The 15439-nt window shown below is 40.4% G+C and overlaps 7 protein-coding genes across 7 annotated transcripts; 4 read left to right on the forward strand and 3 right to left on the reverse strand. All coding sequences in view use genetic code 12, as the record gives it.

The window, feature by feature from the left end:
• Window positions 1–149: 149 nt before the first annotated feature.
• Window positions 150–1760, reverse strand: PSN45_004020 (uncharacterized protein; the record flags this gene model as incomplete). The annotated part of the gene is made up of 1 exon (XM_006686150.2): window positions 150–1760. The coding sequence occupies one exon, from the start codon at window positions 1758–1760 to the stop codon at window positions 150–152; it is 1611 nt and encodes a 536-aa protein (XP_006686213.1).
• Window positions 1761–4755: 2995 nt separating this feature from the next.
• On the forward strand, window positions 4756–6474 carry CPS1 (Gly-Xaa carboxypeptidase; the record flags this gene model as incomplete). The annotated part of the gene is made up of 1 exon (XM_006686540.2): window positions 4756–6474. One exon carries the CDS (start codon window positions 4756–4758, stop codon window positions 6472–6474), a length of 1719 nt encoding a protein of 572 aa, XP_006686603.1.
• A 60-nt stretch (window positions 6475–6534) lies between these two features.
• On the reverse strand, window positions 6535–8860 carry COX10 (Protoheme IX farnesyltransferase, mitochondrial; the record flags this gene model as incomplete). The annotated part of the gene is made up of 2 exons (XM_006686149.2): window positions 6535–7819; window positions 7935–8860. 2 exons carry the CDS (start codon window positions 8858–8860, stop codon window positions 6535–6537), a joined length of 2211 nt encoding a protein of 736 aa, XP_006686212.2.
• Window positions 8861–8934: 74 nt separating this feature from the next.
• Window positions 8935–9987, forward strand: PSN45_004023 (uncharacterized protein; the record flags this gene model as incomplete). Its single annotated transcript, XM_006686147.2, has 1 exon — window positions 8935–9987. The coding sequence occupies one exon, from the start codon at window positions 8935–8937 to the stop codon at window positions 9985–9987; it is 1053 nt and encodes a 350-aa protein (XP_006686210.1).
• Window positions 9988–10029: 42 nt separating this feature from the next.
• On the reverse strand, window positions 10030–10320 carry RBL2 (tubulin folding cofactor A; the record flags this gene model as incomplete). Its single annotated transcript, XM_006686148.1, has 1 exon — window positions 10030–10320. One exon carries the CDS (start codon window positions 10318–10320, stop codon window positions 10030–10032), a length of 291 nt encoding a protein of 96 aa, XP_006686211.1.
• Window positions 10321–10376: 56 nt separating this feature from the next.
• PSN45_004025 (uncharacterized protein) lies at window positions 10377–12632 on the forward strand (the record flags this gene model as incomplete). The annotated part of the gene is made up of 1 exon (XM_006686146.2): window positions 10377–12632. One exon carries the CDS (start codon window positions 10377–10379, stop codon window positions 12630–12632), a length of 2256 nt encoding a protein of 751 aa, XP_006686209.2.
• A 966-nt stretch (window positions 12633–13598) lies between these two features.
• ACH1 (acetyl-CoA hydrolase) lies at window positions 13599–15173 on the forward strand (the record flags this gene model as incomplete). The annotated part of the gene is made up of 1 exon (XM_006686145.2): window positions 13599–15173. The coding sequence occupies one exon, from the start codon at window positions 13599–13601 to the stop codon at window positions 15171–15173; it is 1575 nt and encodes a 524-aa protein (XP_006686208.1).
• Window positions 15174–15439: the final 266 nt, after the last annotated feature.

A 15439-nucleotide genomic window follows, 5' to 3' on the forward strand; every position in this document is an offset into this window, starting at 1 on the left:
ACAACAAAGGTATATTCTCGGGACAGTCTTTACCCGGGATGGAGCCTCGGTAAGCGTATAGTATAGCTCCATCCAATTAGAGAGGTTCTATCATTCCGGCCGAAGTCAATCATGATTATTCATTCAATTTTCGTATCATATATATATACCTAATATGCATACCTGAAGTTGACATTCTCTCTGTCAGTCAAATCATCAAAAGCATGCTTCAAGTGAACATCAGCAGTTGCCACTCCACTTTCAATCAACTTTTCTTTTCTTCTGTTTTCCCTCATCAACCATAACCTCAAGAATAACAAGAGTAAAATCAAGGCGGCATAACATCCTAAGTGGGTTCCAAATGCTGTCAAGTATCTTGGGTCTTCATTTGCACGGAACACTTGAGGTCCCACGATGTTACCAACAGCCCAACCAACGAAGTTCATGGTTGTGCAGACAGCTTTTTTGGATTGACCAGCAATGTTTCTTGAAAGTAAAGAAAGTCCCAAGTTAGCAACACCCCAGAAAGAAAGAGTCAAGTAGTAACAGAACAATAAGACACCAGTTCTAAGTTTGTGTTGATACGAATCAGGATCGTATTCAGCGTAGGTCAAAGTCATCAATACCACAGTTCCCACAATGGATGGAACAACGTACATGATCATGAAGAAGATATTTTGGTTGAATCTCTTAGAAAAGTAGGCCGAACTTAAAAGCAAAAAGATCAAATAGGCACCCAAAACCATAGACAACAACTGAGTTTGTAAAACAGTAAAACCGAAAGATGCAATGATGATGTTAGCAAAAGCTCCCAAACCTGAAGTTGGCAAACTAGTCAAAAATTGAATGAAGAAGTAGCAGTAAGCTTGTGGATCTTTGAGAGCTTCAATGAGATGTTCTTTCTTGAACTTCTTGTTCTGAAGACCAGTTTGGTTACTACGGACTCTCTCAACCATTAATCTCTTGTCTTCTTCACTGAAACATTTAGCAGACATTGGGGAATCAGGCGTGTAAAAGAAAAGGAAAATACCCCAAACAACAGTAATACAACCATAAGTCAAGAACAAAATCTCCCAGTTCTTTAAGGCAGCGCCTTCAATCAAAGTGAAACAGTAAGAAAGTAAACCACCAACAATCTGTTGACCACCATTCATCATATACCAAAGAGCAACAATGAATGCTTGTTCTTCTCTTTTATACCACATGGAAGACATCAAAATAAAACAAGGTTGACAACAACATTCAAATAACCCTAACAAAGTTCTGACAGCAACCAAAATAGGAAAATTTTTACCCAAAGCATGGCACCCTAAGACAATACCCCAAAGAATAATATTAGCAGTCAAATACTTAACCACTGGGACCTTTTGAATGATCACATTGGTAGGCAATTCAAAAACCAAAACGGCAATATAAGTACAAGTAGTCAACCAAGAATATTGTTGACCAACCAAACCAGCATCTTCCCGAATACCCATAATAGAAGAAAAGGACAAAGTACCTTTATCTAAGGCTTGCAAAAAGTAAGTTCCAATCATGCAAGGTAAGATTCTCTTGTTAACCAACCGTCTGATCCTCCTATTGGTTTCCTCATCGATTTCAATAGCATCCTCTTGGATGTAATCCAAAATCTGCTTGTCTACCTTTTCTGTAGCTAACTCATCACCAACCTCTTTATTTTGAAACAGATTGGTTTCCACATTTTCAACGTGGTTTACACTTTCCTTTAACATATCAACTTCACCTAATCTTGAAGAATTAGAGCTTGAAACAGTTCTCATACTTAATTACTAAACAGCTTTAATAGAATAAAATCAGCTTGAATTCTGTTTCAAAAACGGCATTAAGGTCCCTCTTTATACGTCCGCACAACCACTTGAGATCTTTTGGGGGTCCCGCTAAATTCAACTCATTCGGTGTCGGTTTTTTCTTCACCCACACCTCCCGCACCAAATTGTATGAAAACCCCCACCAAATCTGGGGGTCAACCCCCACCAAAATCGAGCACTCCCCACATTTTTTCCCACCGCGGCACGACATCGTGCATTTTTCCAGCTACAAATCTGGGGTACGGAGGGGGTGGGGCAGTGAAGTCCGATAATAGGAATAGAGTGGGAGTGCGATATTACGTATTTTTTTTTATCGAAGGGTTCCAAACTATTACATACTACTTCTATGTTGTAGTCCACTCGGGTTTGTCTTCGGACTTTTATCGGGTTAACAGTCAAAGTTTTTCTGATTTATATTGATTATTCAACCATGAAAAGTCACAAGAAAAAATACTTGGGCCAGTAAATCAAGGATAAAAAATGACCTCTCATCCGATCTACTTGGTACTTTACGACAAGCCGATCTTTTTTCTTGTAAAATTTAGGGTGGTCCTCTAGTTAGTTTTTTGTGAGGGGAGCAGCCAAGGGAATGATAATACAACGAACCATGAAACTGCCCCCACCGTGCGCAGTATCTCCAAGAAGGGCAAAATTAGCGGTTCGCAGAATATTTGCTTAGCTACTTTTCTGGATTACCCTATTATTGGTCGGGCAATATAAATTATTTTTGAGAGGACGGACGGAACCGAGCAATGAATCAGATCTGACGTTTACATGCGAGGAAGTTTCCATTGTCATAGATATGAAACGAACGTCGAAATATAACTCAAAATCGTCGTCTTGCACATGGATCCAGTCGTGGGTCTGACCCAGTTTTGGAACTGTTTTCCTTCGAAGCCTCTTTTTGTCCCTCCTCTCGTTTTTTTCGCTTTGGATAAGCTAGTACCCCACCTGCCAAAATGATAATAATGCCTGGCTTACGGGCACTTCCATAGCTTGAACATTTGTTTATCGGCCCATTGATTGGCACGTAAAAGATACTCCATCCTCTTTGGGTTGTATTTGACAATTCTGTTTGTGGGTGAAGCAGGTGACTGCCTGATTACAGGTAACCAGATTTTGCTTCAAATATAGTTGAGGTGTTACCCCATGTCGAAAGGCTGGTGTGATTTTTTCGGGTCATTATTGATACGCTTGACGCTATTGTAGAACTTTTTGTAATTTTGTTGTTAAATGAAGGTGATTTTGGATTATTCTAATCCAGAGAATCTTCTAAGTATAATGGAGCTAGTTACCAGTTGTTTTAGAGAAGTGCTGGTACGAAACACCATAAGACGGCAGAAACATAACTCCAGAATCTTGTACCCCACTCTATGCAAGTGAAGACTCAGATAATAGATGACAAGGGACAACGTTGTTCTCACGCTAATAGTATGATACTTGACAGAAGAGGGACTAAGCGATTCCTGCTCTAGCAAAGTACAGAAAGCTGACAGAAAGCTCAAAATAAACCTACAGCCATGGTATCAATACTATTGGTATTAGTTCACGATATCTTCTTTGTGGATTTTCTTCAGTATCGATTACCGACTCAAGGCATCAACAATCTAAAGTAGCAACTTCAACTATAAGGTTGGTGCAATAATACGATTCAATCGTGTAACTCACTTATTTGTTACCATTCAACACAGAGACTATGTCTTTCCATGGTTTGTAGTATCAAGTCTGGGGTCCACTCCGGAGGATTGAGTTATTAGTGTTTCCAAATAGACCAACTAATTTAACACCATTGCTTTCACCTTTTCTTGCGTTGTTGACATGAGCTTGTTATGGCTGTTGCATATGAGAATCACCATGTTAAAGTGGGAGTTGTTGAAAAGGAGTATTCAACTTCGTTAGTGTCAAAAAATGCCTAAAGACGAACTCGCCCACTCTAGGATTATCCCCCAAAACATACATTTCTTTGTTGACCATCTAAGGATTGGAAACCTTTGTCTTCAAAGGACTTCCGGTACCCATTGCGCCGTTGATGAAAAATGCCAACGCATACCTTGGAAGGGGATATCCGTATGGGTTATGGGTGCAACTACATGCGATAGATCCTTCAGAACTTCCGATGTAATCCGAATAAAGTGACCCAATGTAAGGAAATCTTAGCTATTGATACCGAAACTGAAATGTTACCTATTACCACAAGATTTAATTATAGTCGTTGAGTTCCCTAGTGCAAACTCTGGCAGTATGGGTTATAGTTTAAGCAAAAGGTCAAGTTTCCAGCGAAAAGAACAAAGTTTGAACCTACTTTCTCATGCTAAGCAGTGCTATCCTTGCCATTGATGGTCGAGTTTCGAGACTAGAAGAATACAAAAGTTTCAGTTGGTAGTGGTGAGTCAGCAACCAGGTTTGGGAACCCCAAAAACCGAGCTGATTAAAGCGATAAAAACAAGCTTTAATGATAATTTGACAGGCAACTGAGTTGCATCGGTGAGATGTTGAAACTGGAGAACCTCCGTGTAGAGGACAATTAGACTGTCTTGAGACTCTATCTGTTGCTAAAAACTGAAGATGAATTGTATAGAGTTGGCCTCTGCACGTCATTATGACATTAGATTCTCGTGGGCATCTACGGATTTAGCACTGTACACGTAATCACGTAGAGATACTAGAAGACTTTTTGGAGCTTGAGAGAAGTCAGATTATTTGTAGCATATGTTATCATGGCCTAGTTACTTCTGAAATGGTCTATTTAAGGTCTAATCTGGATATTTTGGCCGTTTGTTACTGATCGGCCAAGCTTCATTTGAAGGCCGCAAATAGTGCCTATTTCGGTTGCACTTTCGCACTAATTGGAACCTTATGTTATCAGGGTTTTCCGCTTGAATGCGTGCCTATTTAAGTATCGACGTACCCCAAAATATACTAATTTTATTACATTTCGGTTTTTGTTATGAGAGGTTTAAGTTCTAGTGATGTTAAGAGCAAGAAGTCATTGATATATCCCATTGCTATAGCTGGGATTGTCGGTTTATCCTTACTTTCAGGTGCCATTTTAAATGCGTTCTCAGGTAAAGATAATCTCAGCACTGATGGACTTTGCCCAATTTTGCCGATCAAAGCACCTGTGTCATTCTTAAAAGATAATTCCACTGTGTTGAGTATTCTTCATGACAAGGAGTTCCGTGAAAAATCTGCTGAAAAGTTAGCCAAAGCTGTTCAAGTGGATACAGTGGTGTTTGATAGTCCACCAGAGCCCGATGAGAACCCTGAATATTGGACAAAGTTCTTAAAGTTCCACCAGTATTTGAGAGACACTTTCCCAACTGTTCATAGTACTTTGAAGCTCGACAAAGTTAACACTTATGGATTAGTCTTTACTTGGGAAGGAACTAATCCTGATTTGAAGCCTATTATGTTGACTGCACATCAAGATGTGGTTCCTGTTCAACAAGACTCATTGGGAAAATGGACACATCCACCATTTGAAGGATACTATGATGGGGAGTACTTATTTGGACGGGGTTCCTGTGACTGCAAGAACGTCTTGACGGCTATTATGGAGTCGTTGGAATTGTTGATAGCTCAAGACTTCAAACCTGAAAGAACCGTTATTGCAGCTTTTGGAATGGACGAAGAGTCAGGCGGTTTGGTTGGTGCTCGTCACATAGGAGAATTTCTTGAAGAGAGATACGGAGTTGATGGAATCTATGCCATTATTGATGAAGGATTCCCCTTCTCACTCGAACCTCAATCTGGTGTATTTATGGCAACCCCGTTGGTGTCTGAAAAAGGAATGGCGACCATCAAACTGCAACTTCAAACTCCTGGAGGACATTCATCCATGCCACCAGATCATACTTCCATTGGTATGATCAGTGAATTGGTTTACTTGCTTGAAAACAACCCCTTTGAACCCCTTTTGACGTCTAAAAACCCTACTCTCAATATGCTTCAGTGTGTAGCTACCCATTTCGGTGACAAGCTCCCTCCCAGTTATAGGGAAGCCATTTTGAAGGCTGACTATGATACCAAATCCAATCAAATTGTCGTTGATGCTTTACAAAAGGATGTTGCTACTAGATACTTCATCAGGACTTCTCAAGCAGTTGACATTATCAAAGGGGGCGAGAAAGCCAATGCATTACCTGAGGCTGTAACCTTGACCGTGAACCATAGAATTGCGCTTGAAAGTTCTATCAAAGAGATAGTGGACAGATTCATGAAGTATGCTAAAATAGTGGCTGTGAAATATAATTTGGGCTTGAATTTGGAGGGAACACCAGTCATTGATAGCGAAGGAAAGTTTGGAATCTTAGATGTGACTCTCGATGGTAGCAAGCTCGAACCTGTGGAACCATCTCCTTCAGATGACACGGTTTGGGAGTATTTGGCTGGAGTATCGAGACATTTGATGCATGACTTAATCAAACCAGATTTGGAATATGACTTTGTAGTCACTCCAATGGTGATGCAAGCGAACACTGATACTGCCCGTTATCATCACTTGACCAAAAGTATCTTTAGATACAGCCCCAGTCTTGGTCAAATGATAAATTTCCACAGTATCGATGAACGTCTTGAATTCGATGCCCATTTACATTTGATTGCATTCTTCTTTGAATATTTGCAGACCATAGACACCCCAGATGCCGAAAACCAAAAATTGTAACGAGTCATTGTATAATAAGTATGTGATATATAATATTTTAAACTATGTACAAGTTTATCTTTATGCAAGTGTCTTATTGTTTTCACCCTCATATATCCCCAAATATGTGAAAAGTCTGTCCCATTGGCCCTTTTTGTGGACCATGGCTAACATTAGTACTGCTGGCAAATGGTAAACCGAGCCCCAGAAAAGTTTTCTAGCATGTACATTAGCCTTTTGTAAACCTTCCACTGTAGGACCTTTCGCAGACTGGTAGTTGATCTTCTGTTGGCTCCAAAATTGATAAGCAAGGTATGCTAGCCAGGCATTTACAATAGAGGAATCCACCAGGAACATCCAGTCAGTAACATCAAAGTAGCTTAACCCAAAGCATATTGGAAACATCAATAAAGAATATCTCAAAGACACCCTAGCATTAAGTCTCGGATTTTCAGCAGCCGTCATTATGTACCCTGCATCTTTATACTGTTGTGCAATGTTGTGTGACAACGAGTTGAAATGAGGAAACTGCCAGGCATATAGCAAACCCGCCAAACACCAAGCACCCGGATGCCATAAGGAGGACGACGCGGCCCATCCCATTAAAGGGGGAATGGCGCCCACCAAAGCACCCACCCATGTATTTATGATGGATTTTCGTTTCAAAGTTGTGTATATCCCCCCATATAATACAATGTTCATTACTCCTAAGATTGCCACGGTGGGATTGACTCCATAGTTGAGCATGATAGCACCTAGAGCACCCGTAGCCGCTGCAAATTGATATGCCTGAGTGCTCGTCAACTGTCCTGTTACAATGGGCCTGTTTGAAGTTCTGACCATTCTTCTATCAAATTCAGGTTCCCTTCCCATATTTATAGCATTGGCAGCTCCCGAGCATAAGGTGGTCCCTATAGCAAGAAACATCAACTCTTGTATAGAAACTGTGTAGGGCGACAATGCGTACGAGCTTATTGAACTCAACATAACAAGAACCGTTAAGTTTGGTTTGGTCAATTTGATATATGGCCTAATTAAAGCTTTGAGGGAAGTTTCTTCAATGGCCACCTTTTTTGGAGTTACTTTGAATGGAATGTGCGAATCTTGACATGTCAAAACCTTGGAAGTCACTTCATGTAGTACTCTTTTGCTGTCTGCTGATTGGGAAGCAGGTTGTGAATTCTTGTAAAGGTGACGTTGATTAAGGAGGTATTGATTATTGAGAAAGTTCTGGGATACCACGAGGCGCTTTTTGGTATTATTGAAGAAGAAGTTGAAGTTATTGATATGGTTTAGCCTGTTGACCATTAACAACTTCGAAGACATGATGGGAGAAGGTGTATGTAATTTGTTGAAAACGATAGATCTCACTTGATGAAAATTTTTAGACTTCGCACTATCAAATTAATGAATTTACTCAGGAGACATTGGGTGTGAGGATGTATTAGTATTTATAGTGATAATTTAGTATACGAATCTACACGGTCTTCCCTTCGTTCAACATTTTGTTTTCCAATTTGTTTTCAATCAAATCATGGAAAGCAATAATACTTCTCACCAAGGTACTGATGTAAACCATCATCAATTGATCGTTCGTTTTCACCGTGAAGGCGGTGTTCAAGGGATTGGTGGAATTTTTGGGGTCATTTCCGGCCTCCATCATCGAGCCCTCGTTTAAGTTAGGTAACAAGTTGAAAACGTTTTGTAACTTACCCAAAATCGTATGGTTTATTGGTAAAGACTGTTTGTAAACCTTGTCCAAGTATTTAGAAATGTCTGCCAATTTTTGATGTAATCCCAAAAGGGATTGGTAGTTCTGGGTCACCTTCAATGATAAAGACCCAGCAGCTTGATCCCTTATATCTCTGAGTAAATGCTCCACCCCGATTTCTTCAGCTTCCTCAGCTTCGATAATAGAAGGTACGTGGATAAAAGTTCGTTCTGCAGCAGATCCATCATTCTTGATATCATCAACTGCATAGTAGGCGTCAGTGGGTATACCAATAGACTCACGAGGTTGCACATCAACGATCAAAAGTAAAGGGTTGGTGGTATACTTCTTGAACACATCATTAATCTTCAAATCACTAGGCTTTAACTTCGGGCCTGAATGATACCATCCAATTAATCTTTCTTTGGCGTTGATTTTCTTATACATCTCTCCCATACTCTCGATGAAGTTGTGATCCAAGAACCATACTCCAGGATTTTTGTCGTCTTCTTCAAATGGAATAGCGTAACTATTGGTGGCACGAATCGTATCTGATGAATTGTCTCCGAGTAAAACACCAACCACACGCTTGTTAGAGTCTTGGGCTACTCTGTTGAAGTGGTCAACCACAGACAAAAGCACAAGTGGCGAAACTGTCACCGTTTTATTTAAGAAAATCGATTCGTTTGTGGACATTGATGCTTAGTTCGAGTGTTTGCCCTCGAAACATTTCCATTATGATTTTCGCGCAACCATCGGACTAAGAGGAAATGTTTGGTCAGATCGTAATAGGCCCACCAGGAAGTGGCAAGTCTACTTATTGCTACGGAATGCACCAGTTCCTTCTGGCAATAGGTAGGAAACCTAGTATCATAAATCTTGATCCTGCAAACGATCTGGTTCCTTACCCAGTGGATCTTGATATCCGCGACTACATCACTGTGGAAGAAATCATGGATGAGCTTAGTTTAGGACCTAATGGCTCACTCATGTATGCCATGACAAACCTTCTGGATCATTTAATTGAAGAGTTTATTCAGGAAGTTAAAGAGCTTGTGAAGTCTGGGAGCTATTTAGTTTTTGACTGTCCTGGTCAAGTAGAACTCTTTACTCATGATAACTCGATGTTCAGATTGTTTAAGAAGCTAACAAAGGCCGACGACTTGAGACTATGCTGTGTGAATCTAGTGGACTCCGTTCATCTTGTGTCTCCATCTCTGTACATTTCGGTGCTTCTTTTAAGTTTACGATCAATGTTACAAATGAATATGCCACAGATAAACGTCATCTCCAAAATCGATATGATCAAGAGCTACGGTCAGTTACCATTCCGGTTGGACTATTATACTGAGGTTCAGGACTTGAAGTATTTAAGTCCAATGCTTGAGAAGGAGTCAAATTCGCCATTGGGAAAACGGTTTGTGCATTTGAGTGAGACAATTGGTGATATTATTGAAGACTTTAATCTAGTGTCATTTGAAGTGCTAAGTGTTGAAAATAAGAAGAGCATGATTAACTTGTTAGCTGTGATAGACAAAGCAAATGGGTACAGCTTCGGTACCAATGAGATAAGTGGTGATACCATATGGAGTGATGCTGTGAGGTCTTCGACTTCCCATATGATTGATATTGACATCCACGAAAGATGGATAGAGAATAAAGAGAAACTCGACGAACAAGAGCAAAAGGAATCAGAGGAAATTATGAGCAGCCCGGAAAATACTGAACAGGGCGTTACACAAGTTGCTACAGAAGACGACCAATGGGAAATGGAGTTGAAAAATTGGGAGAATCAAACTGGTCTCAATGCCATTAGACGATAAACTCCGGCATAAACCACCAAGATTGTATATATATTCATGTACTTATTTTAATAATGAACTAGCCAACGTCAAGTCTTCGTCTCCACTGTATCCCTTTAAGAACTCAGCCAATGATTTGCTGTGAGAATCGATTTTCTTGGTCAATTCAACAACCATTCTTTTGCTTTCGTTCAATACCTCAACTTGTTTCTTCAATTCATAAGGATCTGCATTGTTTGTTCTCATCTGATCCACAAGGCTCGCCTGTTCGGCAGTTTCTTGATTATACAAGGATTCTTCCTTTATGAGTCTTTTCAAAGCGTTGACTTTGATTTCCAATGGAGTAGGTGCCATATTACCGGACGTGTTGTATGTGGAAAACAGTTTCGCGACTGCGTCTTTTTTTGGCGATGAGAAACTCCATTACAAATCGAGTTGAGATGGCTGACTTCATTGATGTGGGCTATTTGAAGTCTCAACGAAACATTTTGATATCACAGATCGATTTATATAAGGAGCTTAAAATAGATATCAACAAAAATCCCTCAGAGAATGGAAAAGTAATGGTTTTGATTGGAGATGGTTATTTCACCGAGAAGACCGTGAGTGAGGCTGATGAGTTTCTTGACAGGAGGATTCATAGTTTAAGCGACATTGTCGATAGGTTCAATATGAGCATCAAACATGAAAGTAACGAGTCAGAGAAACTCAAAAGTTCGTTTGTACGAGATGACTATGATAATGCCGTAAGAGAGATGAAGTCCGAAGAGAAGCTTAACGAAGAAGGACTTCCGTTTATGGACATTGTGGAGGAGATGGATGATAATGGTAATATTATAGGGGTAACTGTCAATAACAAGAAACATAAGGATTACACTATAATGTCATTAGATCATGATAACTACTCTAATTCAGCAAGCAAGAACATTGAGGAAGAGTCAAAAACACTCCAACTGACCATACCAGGTCTAGAAGATGAAGAGTTTGTGGATATACAAGAAGAATTAGACGAATATGGAAATGTGATTGGTGTCAAATTGGGGAAGGTTGATGAGTTTGAACCTTTTGAAGACAAACCTGATAATGATAATGATGATGGGGGTCAAATTAAGGAGTTGCTTGAAGATTTGGAGGTCTATGGAACCCCAAATGGCCAGTCTAACACACCGAAGACGAATAATCTAGATATTTCACATGTTCTTGATAAGATCGATGAGTTAGACTTGAGTGGTGAAGACAAGTTTAGGCTCAAGCTGATTGTTCTTGATAAGGAAAAGGCAATTGACGAGCCTAAAATATCCCAAGTAGAATCATACAGAGAAGATGAGGAAGATGAAGAAGAACCACAAAACTTTGAAGAGAAATTGCCTCAAGATCATATAATCATAAACAAGAAAGATTTGCTAGAGTTGGAGGTTCTTGCGGATGATTTCAATGAGGGTTACGAAGAAGAAGAGGAAGAAGAAGGACTTGACGACGATTATGATTTTGAGTTTGAGGAAGATGGATACGATGAAAATGAAGATGACGATGATCTAGATGATGAATATGAGAGCAGTTTTTTTGGTCACTCTAAAGCAAACGATATGTTGTGGGGTCAAATTAACAAGTTGAGGGAATCCAAAGTAAAGGAGAAAATTCCAGCTAAGTCCAATATTGTACTTGAAAAATCAGGTGCAAAACAGGTTAAGAAGTCTGTGACATTCAATGAAGAGTTGGATATTTTCGAAATTGAGAGGATCAAGAAGGAAGACTATGAGCAGCCAAAGCCGATATCTAGGTTTAAGCAATTGAAAGAGCGTCATAATGAGACTTCAAACAAAGCAAAACCTAACAATGCTGAAGGCTCAGTAAGTGATATTGTGGAGAGACCAGTTGGTGATATTGTGGAGAGACCAGTTGGTGATATTGTGGAGAGATCAGTAAGTGATATTATGGAGAGACCAGTTGGTGATATTGTGGAGAGACCAGTAAGTGATATTATGGAGAGACCAGTTGGTGATATTGTGGAGAGACTGCGAGACAATATGGAGTTACCCAATTACACTGTTACAGATAATTCGAATGAACTAGCAAGAGATATCAAAAGCAGGCAGCCCAGAGTGTCTCGATTCAAGAAAGACAAAGAAAGTGTCAAAATCGAGAATCCCAAATCCACCAAGGAACTTGTGCACAACCTTACATCCACAAATATACAGGTGACTGACATTGTGGAACAGCCTATGAACGAAATTTTTGAAACCTCTGCTGACGTCTCAGTCCAAAATGAATCAGAAAGAGAACTCCTCAGAATGATTCAGGAATACAGCCAAGAGAATGATGAAATCGAGGGCCCTGTGATCACCAACTTGAGTGACATACAAAAGTTAAACGAGATGCACGATCGTTTGGATGTCGACAGCTACGAGATCCCTCATGACCACGATCATGAACATGATCATGATAGCCACTCACCCGAGAGAGTATCCAACGACATTCCTATTACCGAAAAGGACACCAACACAACCGGTGATTTGATAGAAGTCATGGAAAATGACCAGGTAGATTTCGAAGTGAGAAGCGAGTACTTTCGTTTCAAAGACCAACTCAAGGCGAAGAGCAGTTCTGATCGAGAGATTGAACCTTTGGTGAAACAGAGTCGGTTTAAGCAACGGTTACACCAGTGATTGTGGGCGTATTTTCATCACCGTAACACAAAACTTCAACCCAAAATTAATTTACACCAGTATACGAACCGTACTAGTCAGTGAAGTAAACATATAGTCGTCCATATACACAACTATCCCTAATATAGAAGGTTGGCAACTATGCTACATTCAGAATAAAACTCCGGATTCCGTTTTCGAGCAAACACTGCCCCAAGCAAACACTTCCCCAGGAAAACACTGCCCCAAGCAAATAATTAATCAAGCATAATTTATAACCCCACAATTCAGTATTCAGCTTGTGGCAACAGCGGAGACACAAAAGGTAAACATGGGGTCGGGCAATAATTGCAGAATTTTAATTGGACGGAAACTCCGAATTAACCGGTTAGGGGTCAGGAGTTAAGCATCACCCACAACCCGGCAGTAAGCTCATGGGCCCATGATTCATATAAAAAAATGAACCATAGATAGCAATATATTAACTGTCACAGAAACGCTAGCAGAAATTTGCAGCCACGGATAAATTTGTTTATCTTCCCCTCCAGCCAAACCAGTGTAGCCAGTGTTGGATCCTTCTCATATCTTCCCCTCCGAGACTCGGAAACATTTGGGAAGTTTGGGAATATGCGACTGTGTACAGGAACGGAGTTTAATGTCGCGCACTGGAGTGAGTTGATGAGCTAGAAGGTTGCTTACTGAAGGTAAGAATTGGGACGGGGTATGACGTACAAGAGGAAAACTCAAATGACAGGATAGGGGACCATGCAACATACCCATTGATATTTTTGGAGACATTTTCCAGGTGAACTCGAGGAAATACAGAGATTGTTGGGTTACGGGGATTCGGGTAGATATGGTCCGTGCACGCCGGAAATGCTGCACCAAAAAATAGTACAGTGAAGCTCGCCTCAACGAATTTCTTTTCTGCAAGGTATAAATACAAATCGATTTCACCCGTTTTTTCTACAATTATCTATACCCACAATGTCTTCCATCCTTAAACAAAGAGTTAGATATCAACCATATTTAAAAAAATTGAGAACCGCTGAAGAATGTGTCAGCTTATTCAAGCACGGCCAATATTTGGGTTGGTCTGGATTCACGGGTGTTGGTGCTCCTAAAGCGATTCCAACTGCTTTGGCAGATCACGTTGAGAAGAACAACTTGCAAGGAAAGCTCGGATTTAATTTGTTCGTTGGAGCCTCCGCTGGTCCAGAAGAAAGCAGATGGGCTGAAAACTCCATGATTTTAAGAAGATCTCCTCATCAAGTCGGTAAACCTATCGCTGCTGCTATCAATGATGGTAGAACTCAATTTTTCGATAAACATCTTTCCATGTTCCCACAGGACTTAACTTATGGGTTCTACACCAAGAATAAGCCAGATAACTCAAACTTGGACTTCACGATCATTGAAGCCACTGCTATCAAGGAAGATGGTTCCATTGTTCCCGGTCCTGCGGTGGGTGCTTCTCCAGAAATGTTGAGCGTTTCCAACAACATCATCATTGAGGTCAACACTAATACTCCAAGTTTCGAAGGGTTGCACGACATTGACTTGCCTGTTAACCCTCCATTCAGGCAACCTTACCCTCACACCTCGGCTGATTTCAAGATTGGCGTTGATTCCATTCCAGTGGACCCATCTAAGGTGGTGGCCATTGTCGAAACCACACAAAGAGATAAGGTTCCTCCAAACACCCCAAGTGATGAGGTGTCTCAAAACATTGCCGGTCATTTGATTCAGTTTTTAGAACACGAAGTGGCTCAAGGTAGATTACCTTCCAATTTGCACCCATTACAGAGTGGTATTGGAAATATTGCTAATGCTGTGGTTGAAGGATTGGCCGATTCCAACTTTAAGAACTTGACTGTTTGGACTGAAGTGTTGCAAGATTCCTTCTTAGATTTCTTTTCCAGTGGATCTTTAGACTATGCCACTGCTACCTCTATCAGATTGACTGAAGCTGGTTTTGAAAGATTTTACGAGAACTGGGATGAATTCTCCAAGAAGCTTTGTCTCAGATCTCAAGTGGTATCCAACTCTCCTGAAATCATTAGAAGATTGGGTGTTATCGCTATGAACACCCCAGTTGAAGTGGATATTTACGCTCATGCCAACTCCACTAACGTTATGGGATCTAGAATGTTGAACGGTTTAGGAGGTTCCGCCGACTTCTTGAGAAATGCCAAGTTGTCTATTATGCACACACCATCTGCCAGACCTTCCAAGATCGATCCTACTGGTGTTTCTTGTATTGTGCCAATGGCCACTCACGTTGATCAAACCGAACACGATTTGGACGTGGTTGTGACCGACCAAGGTTTGGCTGATTTGAGAGGAATGAGTCCAAAGGAAAGAGCTGTAGAAATCATCAAGAAATGTGCTCACCCAGACTACCAAGACCAATTGATGGACTACTTCAACAGATCTCTGTTTGAAATGAAGAAGAAGAAGATGTTGCACGAACCTCATATTTTGAAGGATGCCTTCAAGATGCACCTTAACTACCAAGAAAATGGTACCATGAAGTTGGACAACTGGGATGTGAAGTTCTAGAAGAATAACAAGAAGATATATTCATGTTTATAGGTGATGTATATTAATAAAGATGCATAAGCTACAAATACGACATTTCGTGCTGCAAACGCGGCAAGCCCAAAAACGTCCCCAACATCAACAGGAGGGGAAGATTACATATTAGAGGGGTATAATTAATCCGAAGCAAGCAGCGAGCTAGCTAGACGAGTAAATACAGGAATATATCAGTTTGTTGGACCCCCAAACGAGTCAATTGTTGAACTGATCAACATAATTTTTATCTC

This window comes from Yamadazyma tenuis, chromosome 5, assembly GCF_029203305.1.
Source record: "Yamadazyma tenuis chromosome 5, complete sequence".
NCBI lineage: Eukaryota > Fungi > Ascomycota > Pichiomycetes > Serinales > Debaryomycetaceae > Yamadazyma > Yamadazyma tenuis.